The 12,947-nt window shown below is 38.8% G+C and overlaps 1 protein-coding gene across 9 annotated transcripts in view; it reads right to left on the bottom strand.

Annotated features, from left to right (window-relative positions):
- The window catches only part of EML5 (EMAP like 5), a 190,514-nt gene that overhangs the window by 145,796 nt on the left and 31,771 nt on the right, over nucleotides 1–12,947 (bottom strand). For all 9 annotated transcript variants that reach the window (XM_086709055.1, XM_086709057.1, XM_086709056.1 and 6 more), the window contains 2 exons: nucleotides 3,661–3,759; nucleotides 1,046–1,114 (listed from right to left, as the gene is read on the bottom strand). In XM_086709055.1, the coding sequence (XP_086565181.1) occupies nucleotides 1,046–1,114; nucleotides 3,661–3,759 (168 nt within the window). The remainder of the gene's footprint in view (nucleotides 1–1,045; nucleotides 1,115–3,660; nucleotides 3,760–12,947) is intronic.

Below are 12,947 nucleotides of genomic sequence, written 5' to 3'. Positions count from 1 at the left end.
AAATCTATGCTAGATTTCTACCTTAAATCTAGCATAAAGACTTTTGCTGAGTATCTGTTAAAGAAATAAAGACTTAATACTACTCATTATCAAATCAGTACCAGAATATCAAAACCAGAATTGCAGTGGCAGCTAAAGATGCTTTGGAGAAAATGCAGACGGAGTAAGCATACCAAAAGAAAGGATGTAAACACAGAACCTTACTTACTAGGAATTAACTGTTGTAAGGAACTGTTCTATCAGAGAGGGGAAGAAGCAAGTATTTCCAATGTGCACCAGGGATTTCAAAGTAATTGTAAACATAAGAATGAATATCACCACTGACTATATGGGCTTCAAAACCTGAACTATAATTATAAAACAAAATTCAGAGCTTTCATAAGCATAATAAACAGTGGCTACCAAAGGGTGAGGTCAAATCAAAGAGTAAATATAGAGAGAGGAAAAGATAATACTGTCAGAAAGATGACCAGGTGCTATGTGCTAGGAACTGACAAGCACTTGAATAAACACTGCCTTACTTAATCCAATCTACAAGGATTATATAGATTATATAACGTAAAAGCAGCCATATTTTTAAGATGTGAAAAAAGCTCAGTGAGGCTACATGACTCATCCCGGGTCAAACAGCTAAGCTGGTAAGTGGCAAAGCCAACTCTGTCCATGCTGCTTCCGTCACACCAACTTATCTCTGTGCAGGAAATCTCTTCCTTTGCTTGGCTTCCTATGCTCACATTTTACTCTGTAGGTGAAACATGAGAAAACAAGACCGATGTAGTAAAACCTACTTCACTAGACTATAAATTTCTTTATGGAAAGTGTTTTATTCATTCCCTACTCATACCTATACTCCTTACAGTGCCTCACACACAGTAATGACACAGTAAATGCCTGTTAGGTTGAACAGAATGTTAAAAATGTTGACATTTTAAAAATAAGTACTGTCAAAATCCTAAGACTCCCCTAAATTGTAAATAGTGTGGTGAGTACTTAGGGGCAGAGAGTAAGTATACATGACTATTATAAAACAAGACCTTTCTAGTACCTTGATATGTTTTACACCACAGCTGACAAGTTTATTTGGCTGGTACAAGTCCCAAGAGATATCAAATATCTGTAAACAAATCAGATTCATGGTTAAAATACTTATTTTCAGAATCACTTAAGAATCCATCCAAAAGACCAAATGCCCCAACACCCTACCTATCATAAAACAATATTCTTCAATGAATAATAATCAGAATCCCACACTTCACAATCTCATGAGAAATAAATATGTAAATGATATGAACAAAAATTATTTCTTAAATAAAGACATGCCATATGGTTTCACTCATATGTGGAATTTAAGAAACAAAACATGAACATAGGGGAAAGGGGGAAAAAAAGAGAGGGAAGCAAATCATAGAAGACTCTTTACTATGTAGAACAAACTTACGGTTGCTAGAGGAGAAATGTGTGAGGGATGGGCCAAAAGGGTAATGGGTGCTGTGAGGAGCACTGGATGTTATATGTAAGTGATGAATTGCTAAATTCTACTCCTGAAACCAATTTTACCATATATATTAAGCAGAATTTAAAAATTTGAAATAAAAATAAAATATTAATAAAAAATTATTTCTTAGCTTCTATGAACTTTATGAAACAACTAGTGAAGTGAAAATTAATGCCTCTTTTTAATTTTTTAAAAAATCTGGTCCAGGGGCATGTGAGTGGCTCAGTCAGTTAGGTTTCTGACTCTAGATTTCAGCTATGCTCATGGTCTCATGGTTTCTGAGATGGAGCCCTGTGTCAGGCTCTGGGCTGACAGCAAAGAACCTACTTGGGATTCTCCCTCTCTCTCCACCTCTCTCCCTCTCTCACTTTCTCTAAAAAAATAAGTAAACATTAAAAAAAATAAAAAATTTCGTCTGTAAGTCGCAAGAATGTTCAACAGAACTAGGGCATGAGGCAAGTACCTACATAATTTCTGCACAGAAAACATAATGAATAGAATGTACACTTAACACACCTAGAAACAGAGAACTTTTTTTAATGTTTATTTATTTTGAGAGAAAGAGAGAGAGAGGGCAGGGCAGAGAGAAAGGAGAGAGAATCTCAAGCAGGCTCCACACTGTCAGTGCAAAGCCCAACGCAGGGCTCAATCTCACTGACTGTGAGATCACGACCTGAGCTGAAATCAAGAACCAGATGCTTAACCAACTCAGCCACCCAGGTGCCCCGAGAACTTTTTTAAGCAACTGAAATAGGGAATGTTTTTATAGTTTTCTACCATACAAAACTACTTACATAAAGAATCCAAATATTTATTTCACAGTGAAAATTGTTTTTATTTTTTAGCTTTCTTTATTGTTTATGGGTCAAACAAAATTACCTTATACTTAAAATTTGGAGATCTCAGGCTTTGTTCTTGTCTAAGATTGCCAAAATTCTAAACTCTAACCAACCATTTTTGTTATAATAGCAAACGACAAAAAACCCAGCTGAAAATATGCAATAGAAACATGTACTTTAATAACAAAAGAAAAGCTCTTGAAAAATAATTTCATAGCAGAAAAAAACAATTCTGTTACTCTTCACCATGTTTCTTTTAACACCTGCCTGCATAATCACCTAAGATGCTTATTACCTTTAAAAATGTATAAAATTATATTCTTCAGTAATAATAAGGATTACATCTTATAAATTAATGTTTAACAAGTCACCATACACAGATTATATGAAAACCATATTGATGCAACTTTAAATACTAACTACAAAAATACTTTAAAAATTCCAACAGTACCATTCTTCATAATAATCTATTTACTAAATCCAAAGTGTGTAATGCTTTAAGTCAGAATATGCAATTACCTAATTAAAATATACAAATCTGATCTGTTACACTTTAATAATTATCTAAATTGTGTTTGTGAGTGTGTAACAGGCCCTTTTGAGAATCTCCTAAAAGACAAGTTTATTTTCCAAAATGCAAATACACACAAAATTTTCTATGCTACTTTTATAGATTCATTCATAGATTCCACCCCCGCCCCCCCCCCCCAATAGAATCAAACACTGTATCTCCTGTGCTGCTTCAGGTCATAATTTTACTACACACACACACACACACACACACACACAAATGAGACATTTTACAAGGCTTATAACAACGTTTTTGATGTATGTTTATAAAAGTAAATTTAATTAAAAAGTTGACTACAAAGTATTTTTTATGATTAACTTTATATAGCTTAGAACAAGGAATGTATTTTTAACAAGTTTCCAAAGTAAAAAATGTTAGGTCTCTAAAATTTTTAATATGAATACATAATTTCAAATTCACACATACATATCATTTTTCACTTTGTGATATATACATAACACATTAGTGATAAACCATACTAAATAGACCATAGGCATGAACCATTCATCATTTATCCTGAAGCAAACAATGGTTAAAAGTTTAGCGCTAACACTATGCATACTGAGTCATATTTTTGAATACTACAATACATACACGTTCTAAAATTTTCTGAGTATTTACAGTTGTACTTTAAATTATTAGTTACATATGAACTACCTGGCAATAACAAAGTACAGAAACACAAAATCCTCTGGCTCTCCTCTGGCTTTTCCCCCATCCAGTACCCAGTAGAAACCCCAAAGGAGAATACTTACTCTGTCTGTGTGGCCAGGGGCCATAGATAACATTTTTCCCCTTTTCCAATCCCAAACACAAACTGCATTCTTTGAATCAAGTCCAACTGAAACCAAGCGCTGAATTATATCCAGGAAGTCCATGAGGGAATAAAAAGCAAACAAATCAAAAAGGAAGCAAATTATAAACAAATTCTACTCATGGGCATCAAAACATCAAAACTTACACATTTATGTTTTATAGACCTAATAGAGAAGGGCTGGATGTATTTCATCTTGTTAATATTCACATATGCGTAGTTCTTCACATTAAGAAACAGAAGAGAGACTTCCATTCTAACAGTAGCACTGACAAAATACCCTAAAACATCTCTCCTGCCAAAAACTAAAAATGCTAGATAAAATGTAAAAACGTCTTTTTAAATGCACTGCTGAGCTGTCAAGGAATTAAGAAATCTGGAACAAAAACAAAGTGATTTCACATAGGAATCCTGGAAGGTAAGAAAGCTCCCACATCCACTTTACTCTAAAGGCACCAGCTAACTCTTAGTAAGCCTGATGTTTGTTCTGTAGACTGAACAAGAATGGGAGGGAGATAAGGTTTAAGGCCAGCCCAAGGTATAGATTTGAATTTCAGATATCTAAAGCAGTGAACTGCTCAGAGAAAGGGAAAACAAGAAAGTATCCCTCCCCTGTTTTTAAAGTTTGTTTGTTTGTTTATTTACTTATTTATTTATTTTGAGAGAGAATGAATGAATGAATGAATGAATGAATGACTATCCCAAGCAGGCTCCCTGCTATCAGCATGGAGCCTGACACAGGACTCAAATTCAGGAACTGTGAGATCATGACCTGAGACAAAATCAAGAGATGGGCGCTTAGTGGACTGAGCTACCCAGGCACCCCAGCCCTTTTTAAAAAACAGGTGGCGGAAGACAGGAAGATGGCGGCGTAGGAGGACGCTGGGCTCACCGCGCGTCCTGCTGATCACTTAGATTCCACCTACACCTGCCTAAATAACCCAGAAAACCGCCAGAGGATTAGCAGAACGGAGTCGCCGGAGCCAAGCGCAGACGAGAGGCCCACGGAAGAGGGTAGGAAGGGCGGCGAGGCGGTGAGCGCTCCACGGACTGGCGGGAGGGAGCCGGGGCGGAGGGGTGGCTGGCCGGCCAAGCAGAGCCCCCGAGTCTGGCTTGCAAAAAGCGGAGGGGCCTGACGGACTGTGTTCCGACAGCAAGCGCGACTTAGCGTCTGGGAGGTCGTAAGTTAACAGCTCTGCTCAGAAAGCGGGAAGGCTGGAGGACAAAGGGAAGGAGAGCTGCTGAGCTCCCGGACGACAGAGCTCAGTTTGGTGGGGAACAAAGGCGCTCGCCAGCGCCATCTCCCCCGCCCATCCCCCAGCCAAAATCCCAAAGAGAACCAGTTCCTGCCAGGGAACTTGCTCCGCGCAAACACCCAACTCTGCGCTTCTGCGGAGCCAAACCCCCGGCAGCGGATCTGACTCACTCCTGCTGCCACAGGGCCCCTCCTGAAGTGGATCACCTAAGGAGAAGCAAGCTAAGCCTGCCCCTCCTGCCCCTGTGCACCTTGCCTACCCACCCCAGCTAAGACGCCAGGTCCCCAGCATCACAAGCCTGGCAGTGTGCAAGTAGCCCAGACAGGCCACCCCACCCCACAGTGAATCCCGCCCCTAGGAGAGGGGAAGAGAAGGCACGCACCAGTCTGACTGTGGCCCCAGCGGTGGGCTGGGGGCAGACATCAGGTCTGACTGCGGCTCCGCCCACCAACTCCAGTTATACACCACAGCACAGGGGAAGTGCCCTGCAGGTCCTCACCACGCCAGGGACTATCCAAAATGACCAAGCGGAAGAATTCCCCTCAGAAGAATCTCCAGGAAATAACAACAGCTAATGAGCTGATCAAAAAGGATTTAAATAATATAACAGAAAGTGAATTTAGAATAATAGTCATAAAATTAATCGCTGGGCTTGAAAACAGTATAGCTGACAGCAGAGAATCTCTTGCTACAGAGATCAAGGGACTAAGGAACAGTCACGAGGAGCTGAAAAACGCTTTAAACGAAATGCATAACAAAATGGAAACCACCACGGCTCGGACTGAAGAGGCAGAGGAGAGAATAGGTGAACTAGAAGATAAAGTTATGGAAAAAGAGGAAGCTGAGAAAAAGAGAGATAAAATAATCCAGGAGTATGAGCGGAAAATTAGAGAACTAAGTGATACACTAAAAAGAAATAATATACGCATAATTGGTATCCCAGAGGAGGAAGAGAGAGGGAAAGGTGCTGAAGGGGTACTTGAAGAAATAATAGCTGAGAACTTCCCTGAACTGGGGAAGGAAAAAGGCATTGAAATCCAAGAGGCACAGAGAACTCCCTTCAGACGTAACTTGAATCGATCTTCTGCACGACATATCATAGTGAAACTGGCAAAATACAAGGATAAAGAGAAAATTCTGAAAGCAGCAAGGGGTAAACGTGCCCTCACATATAAAGGGAGACCTATAAGACTCGTGACTGATCTCTCTTTTGAAACTTGGCAGGCCAGAAAGAATTGGCACGAGATTTTCAGTGTGCTAGACAGAAAAAATATGCAGCTGAGAATCCTTTATCCAGCAAGTCTGTCATTTAGAATAGAAGGAGAGATAAAGGTCTTCCCAAACAAACAAAAACTGAAGGAATTTGTCACCACTAAACCAGCCCTACAAGACATCCTAAGGGGGACCCTGTGAGACAAAGTACCAGAGACATCACTACAAGCATAAAACATACAGACATCACAATGACTCTAAACCCATATCTTTCTATAATAACACTGAATGTAAATGGACTAAATGCGCCAACCAAAAGACATAGGGTATCAGAATGGATAAAAAAACAAGACCCATCTATTTGCTGTCTATAAGAGACTCATTTTAGACCTGAGGACACCTTTAGATTGAGAGTGAAGGGATGGAGAACTATTTATCATGCTACTGGAAGCCAAAAGAAAGCTGGAGTAGCCATACTTCTATCAGACAAACTAGACTTTAAATTAAAGGCTGTAACAAGAGATGAAGAAGGACATTATATAATAGTGACAGGGTCTCTCCATCAAGAAGAGCTAACAATTATAAATGTCTATGCGCCGAATACCGGAGTGCCCAAATATATAAAACAATTACTCATAAACATAAGCAACCTTATTGAGAAGAATGTGGTAATTGCAGGGGACTTTAACACCCCACTTACAGAAATGGATAGATCATCTAGACACACGGTCAATAAAGAAACAAGGGCCCTGAATGAGACATTGGATCAGATGGACTTGACAGATATATTTAGAACTCTGCATCCCAAAGCAACAGAATATACTTTCTTCTCGAGTGCACATGGAACATTCTCCAAGATAGATCATATACTGGGTCACAAAACAGCCCTTCATAAGTTTACAAGAATTGAAATCATACCATGCATACTTTCAGACCACAATGCTATGAAGCTTGAAATCAACCACAGAAAAACGTCTGGAAAACCTCCAAAAGCATGGAGGTTAAAGAACACCCTACTAACGAATGAGTGGGTCAACCAGGCAATTAGAGAAGAAATTAAAAAATATACGGAAACAAACGAAAATGAAAATACAACAATCCAAACGCTTTGGGACGCAGCGAAGGCAGTCCTGAGAGGAAAATACATTGCAATCCAGGCCTATCTCAAGAAACAAGAAAAATCCCAAATACAAAATCTAACAGCACACCTAAAGGAACTAGAAGCAGAACAGCAAAGGCAGCCTAAACCCAGCAGAAGAAGAGAAATAATAAAGATCAGAGCAGAAATAAACAATATAGAATCTAAAAAAACTGTAGAGCAGATCAACGAAACCAAGAGTTGGTTTTTTGAAAAAATAAACAAAATTGACAAACCTCTAGCCAGGCTTCTCAAAAGGAAAAGGGAGATGACCCAAATAGATAAAATCATGAATGAAAATGGAATTATTACAACCAATCCCTCAGAGATACAAACAATTATCAGGGAATACTATGAAAAATTATATGCCAACAAATTGGACAACCTGGAAGAAATGGACAAATTCCTGAACACCCACACTCTTCCAAAACTCAATCAGGAGGAAATAGAAAGCTTGAACAGACCCATCACCAGCGAAGAAATTGAATCAGTTATCAAAAATCTCCCAACAAATAAGAGTCCAGGACCAGATGGCTTCCCAGGGGAGTTCTACCAGACATTTAAAGCAGAGATAATACCTATCCTTCTCAAGCTATTCCAAGAAATAGAAAGGGAAGGAAAACTTCCAGAGTCATTCTATGAAGCCAGTATTACTTTGATTCCTAAACCAGACAGAGACCCAGTAAAAAAAGAGAACTACAGGCCAATATCCCTGATGAATATGGATGCAAAAATTCTCAATAAGATACTAGCAAATCGAATTCAACGGCATATAAAAGGAATTATTCACCATGATCAAGTGGGATTCATTCCTGGGATGCAGGGCTGGTTCAACATTCGCAAATCAATCAACGTGATACATCACATTAACAAAAAAAAAGAGAAAAACCATATGATCCTGTCAATCGATGCAGAAAAGGCCTTTGACAAAATCCAGCACCCTTTCTTAATAAAAACCCTTGAGAAAGTCGGGATAGAAGGAACATACTTAAAGATCATAAAAGCCATTTATGAAAAGCCCACAGCTAACATCATCCTCAATGGGGAAAAACTGAGAGCTTTTTCCCTGAGATCAGGAACACGACAGGGATGCCCACTCTCACCGCTGCTGTTTAACATAGTGCTGGAAGTTCTAGCATCAGCAATCAGACAACAAAAGGAAATCAAAGGCATCAAAATTGGCAAAGATGAAGTCAAGCTTTCGCTTTTTGCAGATGACATGATATTATACATGGAAAATCCGATAGACTCCACCAAAAGTCTACTAGAACTGATACATGAATTCAGCAAAGTTGCAGGATACAAAATCAATGTACAGAAATCAGTTGCATTCTTATACACTAACAATGAAGCAACAGAAAGACAAGTAAAGAAACTGATCCCATTCACAATTGCACCAAGAAGCATAAAATACCTAGGAATAAATCTAACCAAAGATGTACAAGATCTGTATGCTGAAAACTATAGAAAGCTTATGAAGGTAATTGAAGAAGATTTAAAGAAATGGAAAGACATTCCCTGCTCATGGATTGGAAGAATAAATATTGTCAAAATGTCAATACTACCCAAAGCTATCTACACATTCAATGCAATCCCAATCAAAATTGCACCAGCATTCTTCTCGAAACTAGAACAAGCAATCCTAAAATTCATATGGAACCACAAAAGGCCCCGAATAGCCAAAGTAATTTTGAAGAAGAAGACCAAAGCAGGAGGCATCACAATCCCAGACTTTAGCCTCTACTACAAAGCTGTCATCATCAAGACAGCATGGTATTGGCACAAAAACAGACACATAGACCAATGGAATAGAATAGAAACCCCAGAACTAGACCCACAAACGTATGGCCAACTCATCTTTGACAAAGCAGGAAAGAACATCCCATGGAAAAAAGACAGTCTCTTTAACAAATGGTGCTGGGAGAACTGGACAGCAACATGCAGAAGGTTGAAACTAGACCACTTTCTCACACCATTCACAAAAATAAACTCAAAATGGATAAAGGACCTGAATGTGAGACAGGAAACCATCAAAACCCTAGAGGAGAAAGCAGGAAAAGACCTCTCTGACCTCAGCCGTAGCAATCTCTTCCTCGACACATCCCCAAAGGCAAGGGAATTAAAAGCAAAAGTGAATTACTGGGACCTTATGAAGATAAAAAGCTTCTGCACAGCAAAGGAAACAACCAACAAAACTAAAAGGCAACCAACGGAATGGGAAAAGATATTTGCAAATGACATATCGGACAAAGGGCTAGTCTCCAAAATCTATAAAGAGCTCACCAAACTCCACACCCGAAAAGCAAATAACCCAGTGAAGAAATGGGCAGAAAACATGAATAGACACTTCTCTAAAGAAGACATCCGGATGGCCAACAGGCACATGAAAAGATGTTCAGCGTCGCTCCTTATCAGGGAAATACAAATCAAAACCACACTCAGGTATCACCTCACGCCAGTCAGAGTGGCCAAAATGAACAAATCAGGAGACTATAGATGCTGGAGAGGATGTGGAGAAACGGGAACCCTCTTGCACTGTTGGTGGGAATGCAAATTGGTGCAGCCGCTCTGGAAAGCGGTGTGGAGGTTCCTCAGAAAATTAAAAATAGACCTACCCTATGACCCAGCAATAGCACTGTTAGGAATTTATCCAAGGGACACAGGAGTACTGATGCATAGGGGCACTTGTACCCCAATGTTCATAGCAGCACTCTCAACAATAGCCAAATTATGGAAAGAGCCTAAATGTCCATCAACTGATGAATGGATAAAGAAATTGTGGTTTATATACACTATGGAATACTACGTGGCAATGAGAAAAAATGAAATATGGCCTTTTGTAGCAACGTGGATGGAACTGGAGAGTGTGATGCTAAGTGAAATAAGCCATACAGAGAAAGACAGATACCATATGGTTTCACTCTTATGTGGATCCTGAGAAACTTGACAGGAACCCATGGGGGAGGGGAAGGAAAAAAGAAGAGGTTAGAGTGGGAGAGAGCCAAAGCATAAGAGACTGTTGAGAACTGAGAGCAAACTGAGGGTTGAGGGGAGTGGGAGGGAGGAGAGGGTGGGTGATGGGTATTGAGGAGGGCACCTTTTGGGATGAGCACTGGGTGTTGTATGGAAACCAATTTGACAATAAATTTCATATATAAATAAAAAAAAAATAATAAAGTCAACCAGATGAATGGTAAAAAAAAAAAATAAAAAATAAAAAAGAGGTGGCATGCATGAAGGGGAAGAAAAACCTCCTGGCAAATGGATAGATATAAGCAGCTTTCATCTGGTTGTAGGGCCTAACTCCACATTAATCATAAACCCCTCAAGCGGAAAATTTTATTCAGAGTGGCCCCAAGGGTTGCAGTCTTCAGGCATCTTCAACAATGTAGCAAACACAGGTGAATATAAATCCTATCTGGAGAACTGACACTTCAATCCATCCCTCAAAGAATTCCTACAAGTAGCAATTCAATAAACACCTCTAACCCCCATAACCATGGAAAATAAGAAACAACAAGTAAGAATCAGCAAATCAAGACAAACAGCAAAATCAGTCCTATAAAACATCAGACATTGGAATTATCAGGTGAACAGAGATATAAAATTAAGGCTTCAAAATATCTTCATATGAAGAAGGAATAGGAGACTATAAAAAGTATCCAAGCATATCTGAAGAAGCGAATGGAATTTCTAGAAATGAAAAATAAAATAAATAAAATTTAAAACTCAGTGGAAGAGTTACATAGGCAAGTAGAGGGAGATGAAGATACAGAGTTAAAAAGAGGAGCTAGCAAGATGGAAAGTGTGAGAGAGGTTAAGAAACGTGAGAGATGGAATTCCAGCCATGGAGAAGTATCAGGGTCTGAACCTGCCCCCCTGCCATAAACAACCAGAAACTACACAAGTGTGCAAAAACAAACATTTTCAGACATTCAAAACAGGAAGTGAAGCACTGTGAACTCTCAAAGGGGGAGAAACAAACAAGGTGAGACCTGTACTTGCCCTAGCCTTCATCTAGGAGGCAATTTCCATATTATAGCACAGAAAGGTAGAATCCAAACAGGGCCCAGCAGACTTGCTGATTTGAGAAGACAGAGCGAGCCTAGAGTTCAGACGTCATGGCTAGGATTTGCAGAGCAGAGAAAGAGCTCCAGAAAATTTGTTTATGGGTCCCCTTGAGAACACCAATCTTTTCATGCCCAGGGTGAAATTCGTGAGGCCATGCAAAGAACAAATTGTGGACAAAAAGCAATTACTGGGGAGCTACAGCCAAAAAATTCCCAGAGATCATAAAGGGTCAGGATCACTCAAGTTCCCAATAGCCAGAATGGAGATAACTCTTTGAATTCACTAGGTATTCAGTAGGGATCCCAGAAGAGTTGCATCTTAGTGGCAAAGTTAAACCAGTAGTCCTAGAGGAAAAGCTACTCTAGCCCTGCCCCCCAAAAAGCTTGAAAGCAAGCTTTCACAAGGATTAAACTTATTCACAAGGAATTTCACAAGGATTAAACTTATTCACAAGGATTAAACTTATTCACTACCTGCCAGAACAATGTACAAAATACTTTATTTTTTTTAATGTGCAGAATACTTTAAAGGAATACAACAAAATCCAGAATTCAGAATATAACACATACAGTGTCCAGCATCCAATAAAAAAAATTATTGGACATGTGAACAAAGAAGAAAATGTGATGAATAACCAGGAGAAAAATCAGTTAATAGAAGCAGACCCAAGAATCACAGAAATGATTAAAATTAGGAGACATTCGCTATTAAAATGAAAATGTTCAGGATGCTCAAGAATTATTTTTATTATTTTTAAAAATTTTGTAATGTTTATTTATTTTTGAGAGAGACACACACACACATGCATACACACAGAATGCAAGTGGGGGAGGGGCAGAGAGAGAGGGAGACACAGAATCCAAAGCAAGCTCCAGGCTCCAAGCTGTCAGCACAGAGCCCGATGTGGGGCTTGAACTCACAAACTGTGAGCCGAAGTCGGATGCTTAATCGACTGAGCCACCCAGGTGCCCCAAGAATTATTTTAAAACATACAAAGAATAAAAAGAAATGGAAGATTTGAAAGAACATACATAACTTGTAAAAATAAATGTTGAATTATGTGAAATAAAAATTCACACCATAGGATTAACAGCAATTTAGAAAATTAAGAAAAGATAGATGAACTTACAGATACAGCAAGAGAAATGATTCAAAATAAAGCACAGAAAAAAAAAAAAGGAAAAAAATTGATGGTGCCTCAGCTAACTTTAGAAAAACATCAAGTGGTCTGGTATACAGGTAAGTGTAGTTCCAAAAGGAGAAGATGGAGGCAAAGAAAATATAAAATCAGAGAAATGATGGATAAAATTTTCTAAATGTGATGAAACTCATAAACCCAGAAAATCTAAGAAGTTCAATAAACTCCCAGCAGAATAATCACACACACAGAGAAAACATACATCAACACAAATGGTAATCAAATTGCTAAAACCAGTGCTAAAGAGAAAAATCTTAAAAGCAATCAGAAAAAAAGACAATTTTAGTATGGAGGAACAAAGATTAAAAAGTTATTCTAGATTTCTCATCTAAAGCTATACAAGTCAGATGACA

This window comes from Puma concolor, chromosome B3 (genome assembly GCF_028749965.1).
Source record: "Puma concolor isolate L17-30 chromosome B3, mPumCon1.1.hap2, whole genome shotgun sequence".
NCBI lineage: Eukaryota > Metazoa > Chordata > Mammalia > Carnivora > Felidae > Puma > Puma concolor.
This window is presented reverse-complemented; position numbering and strand designations above follow the sequence as displayed.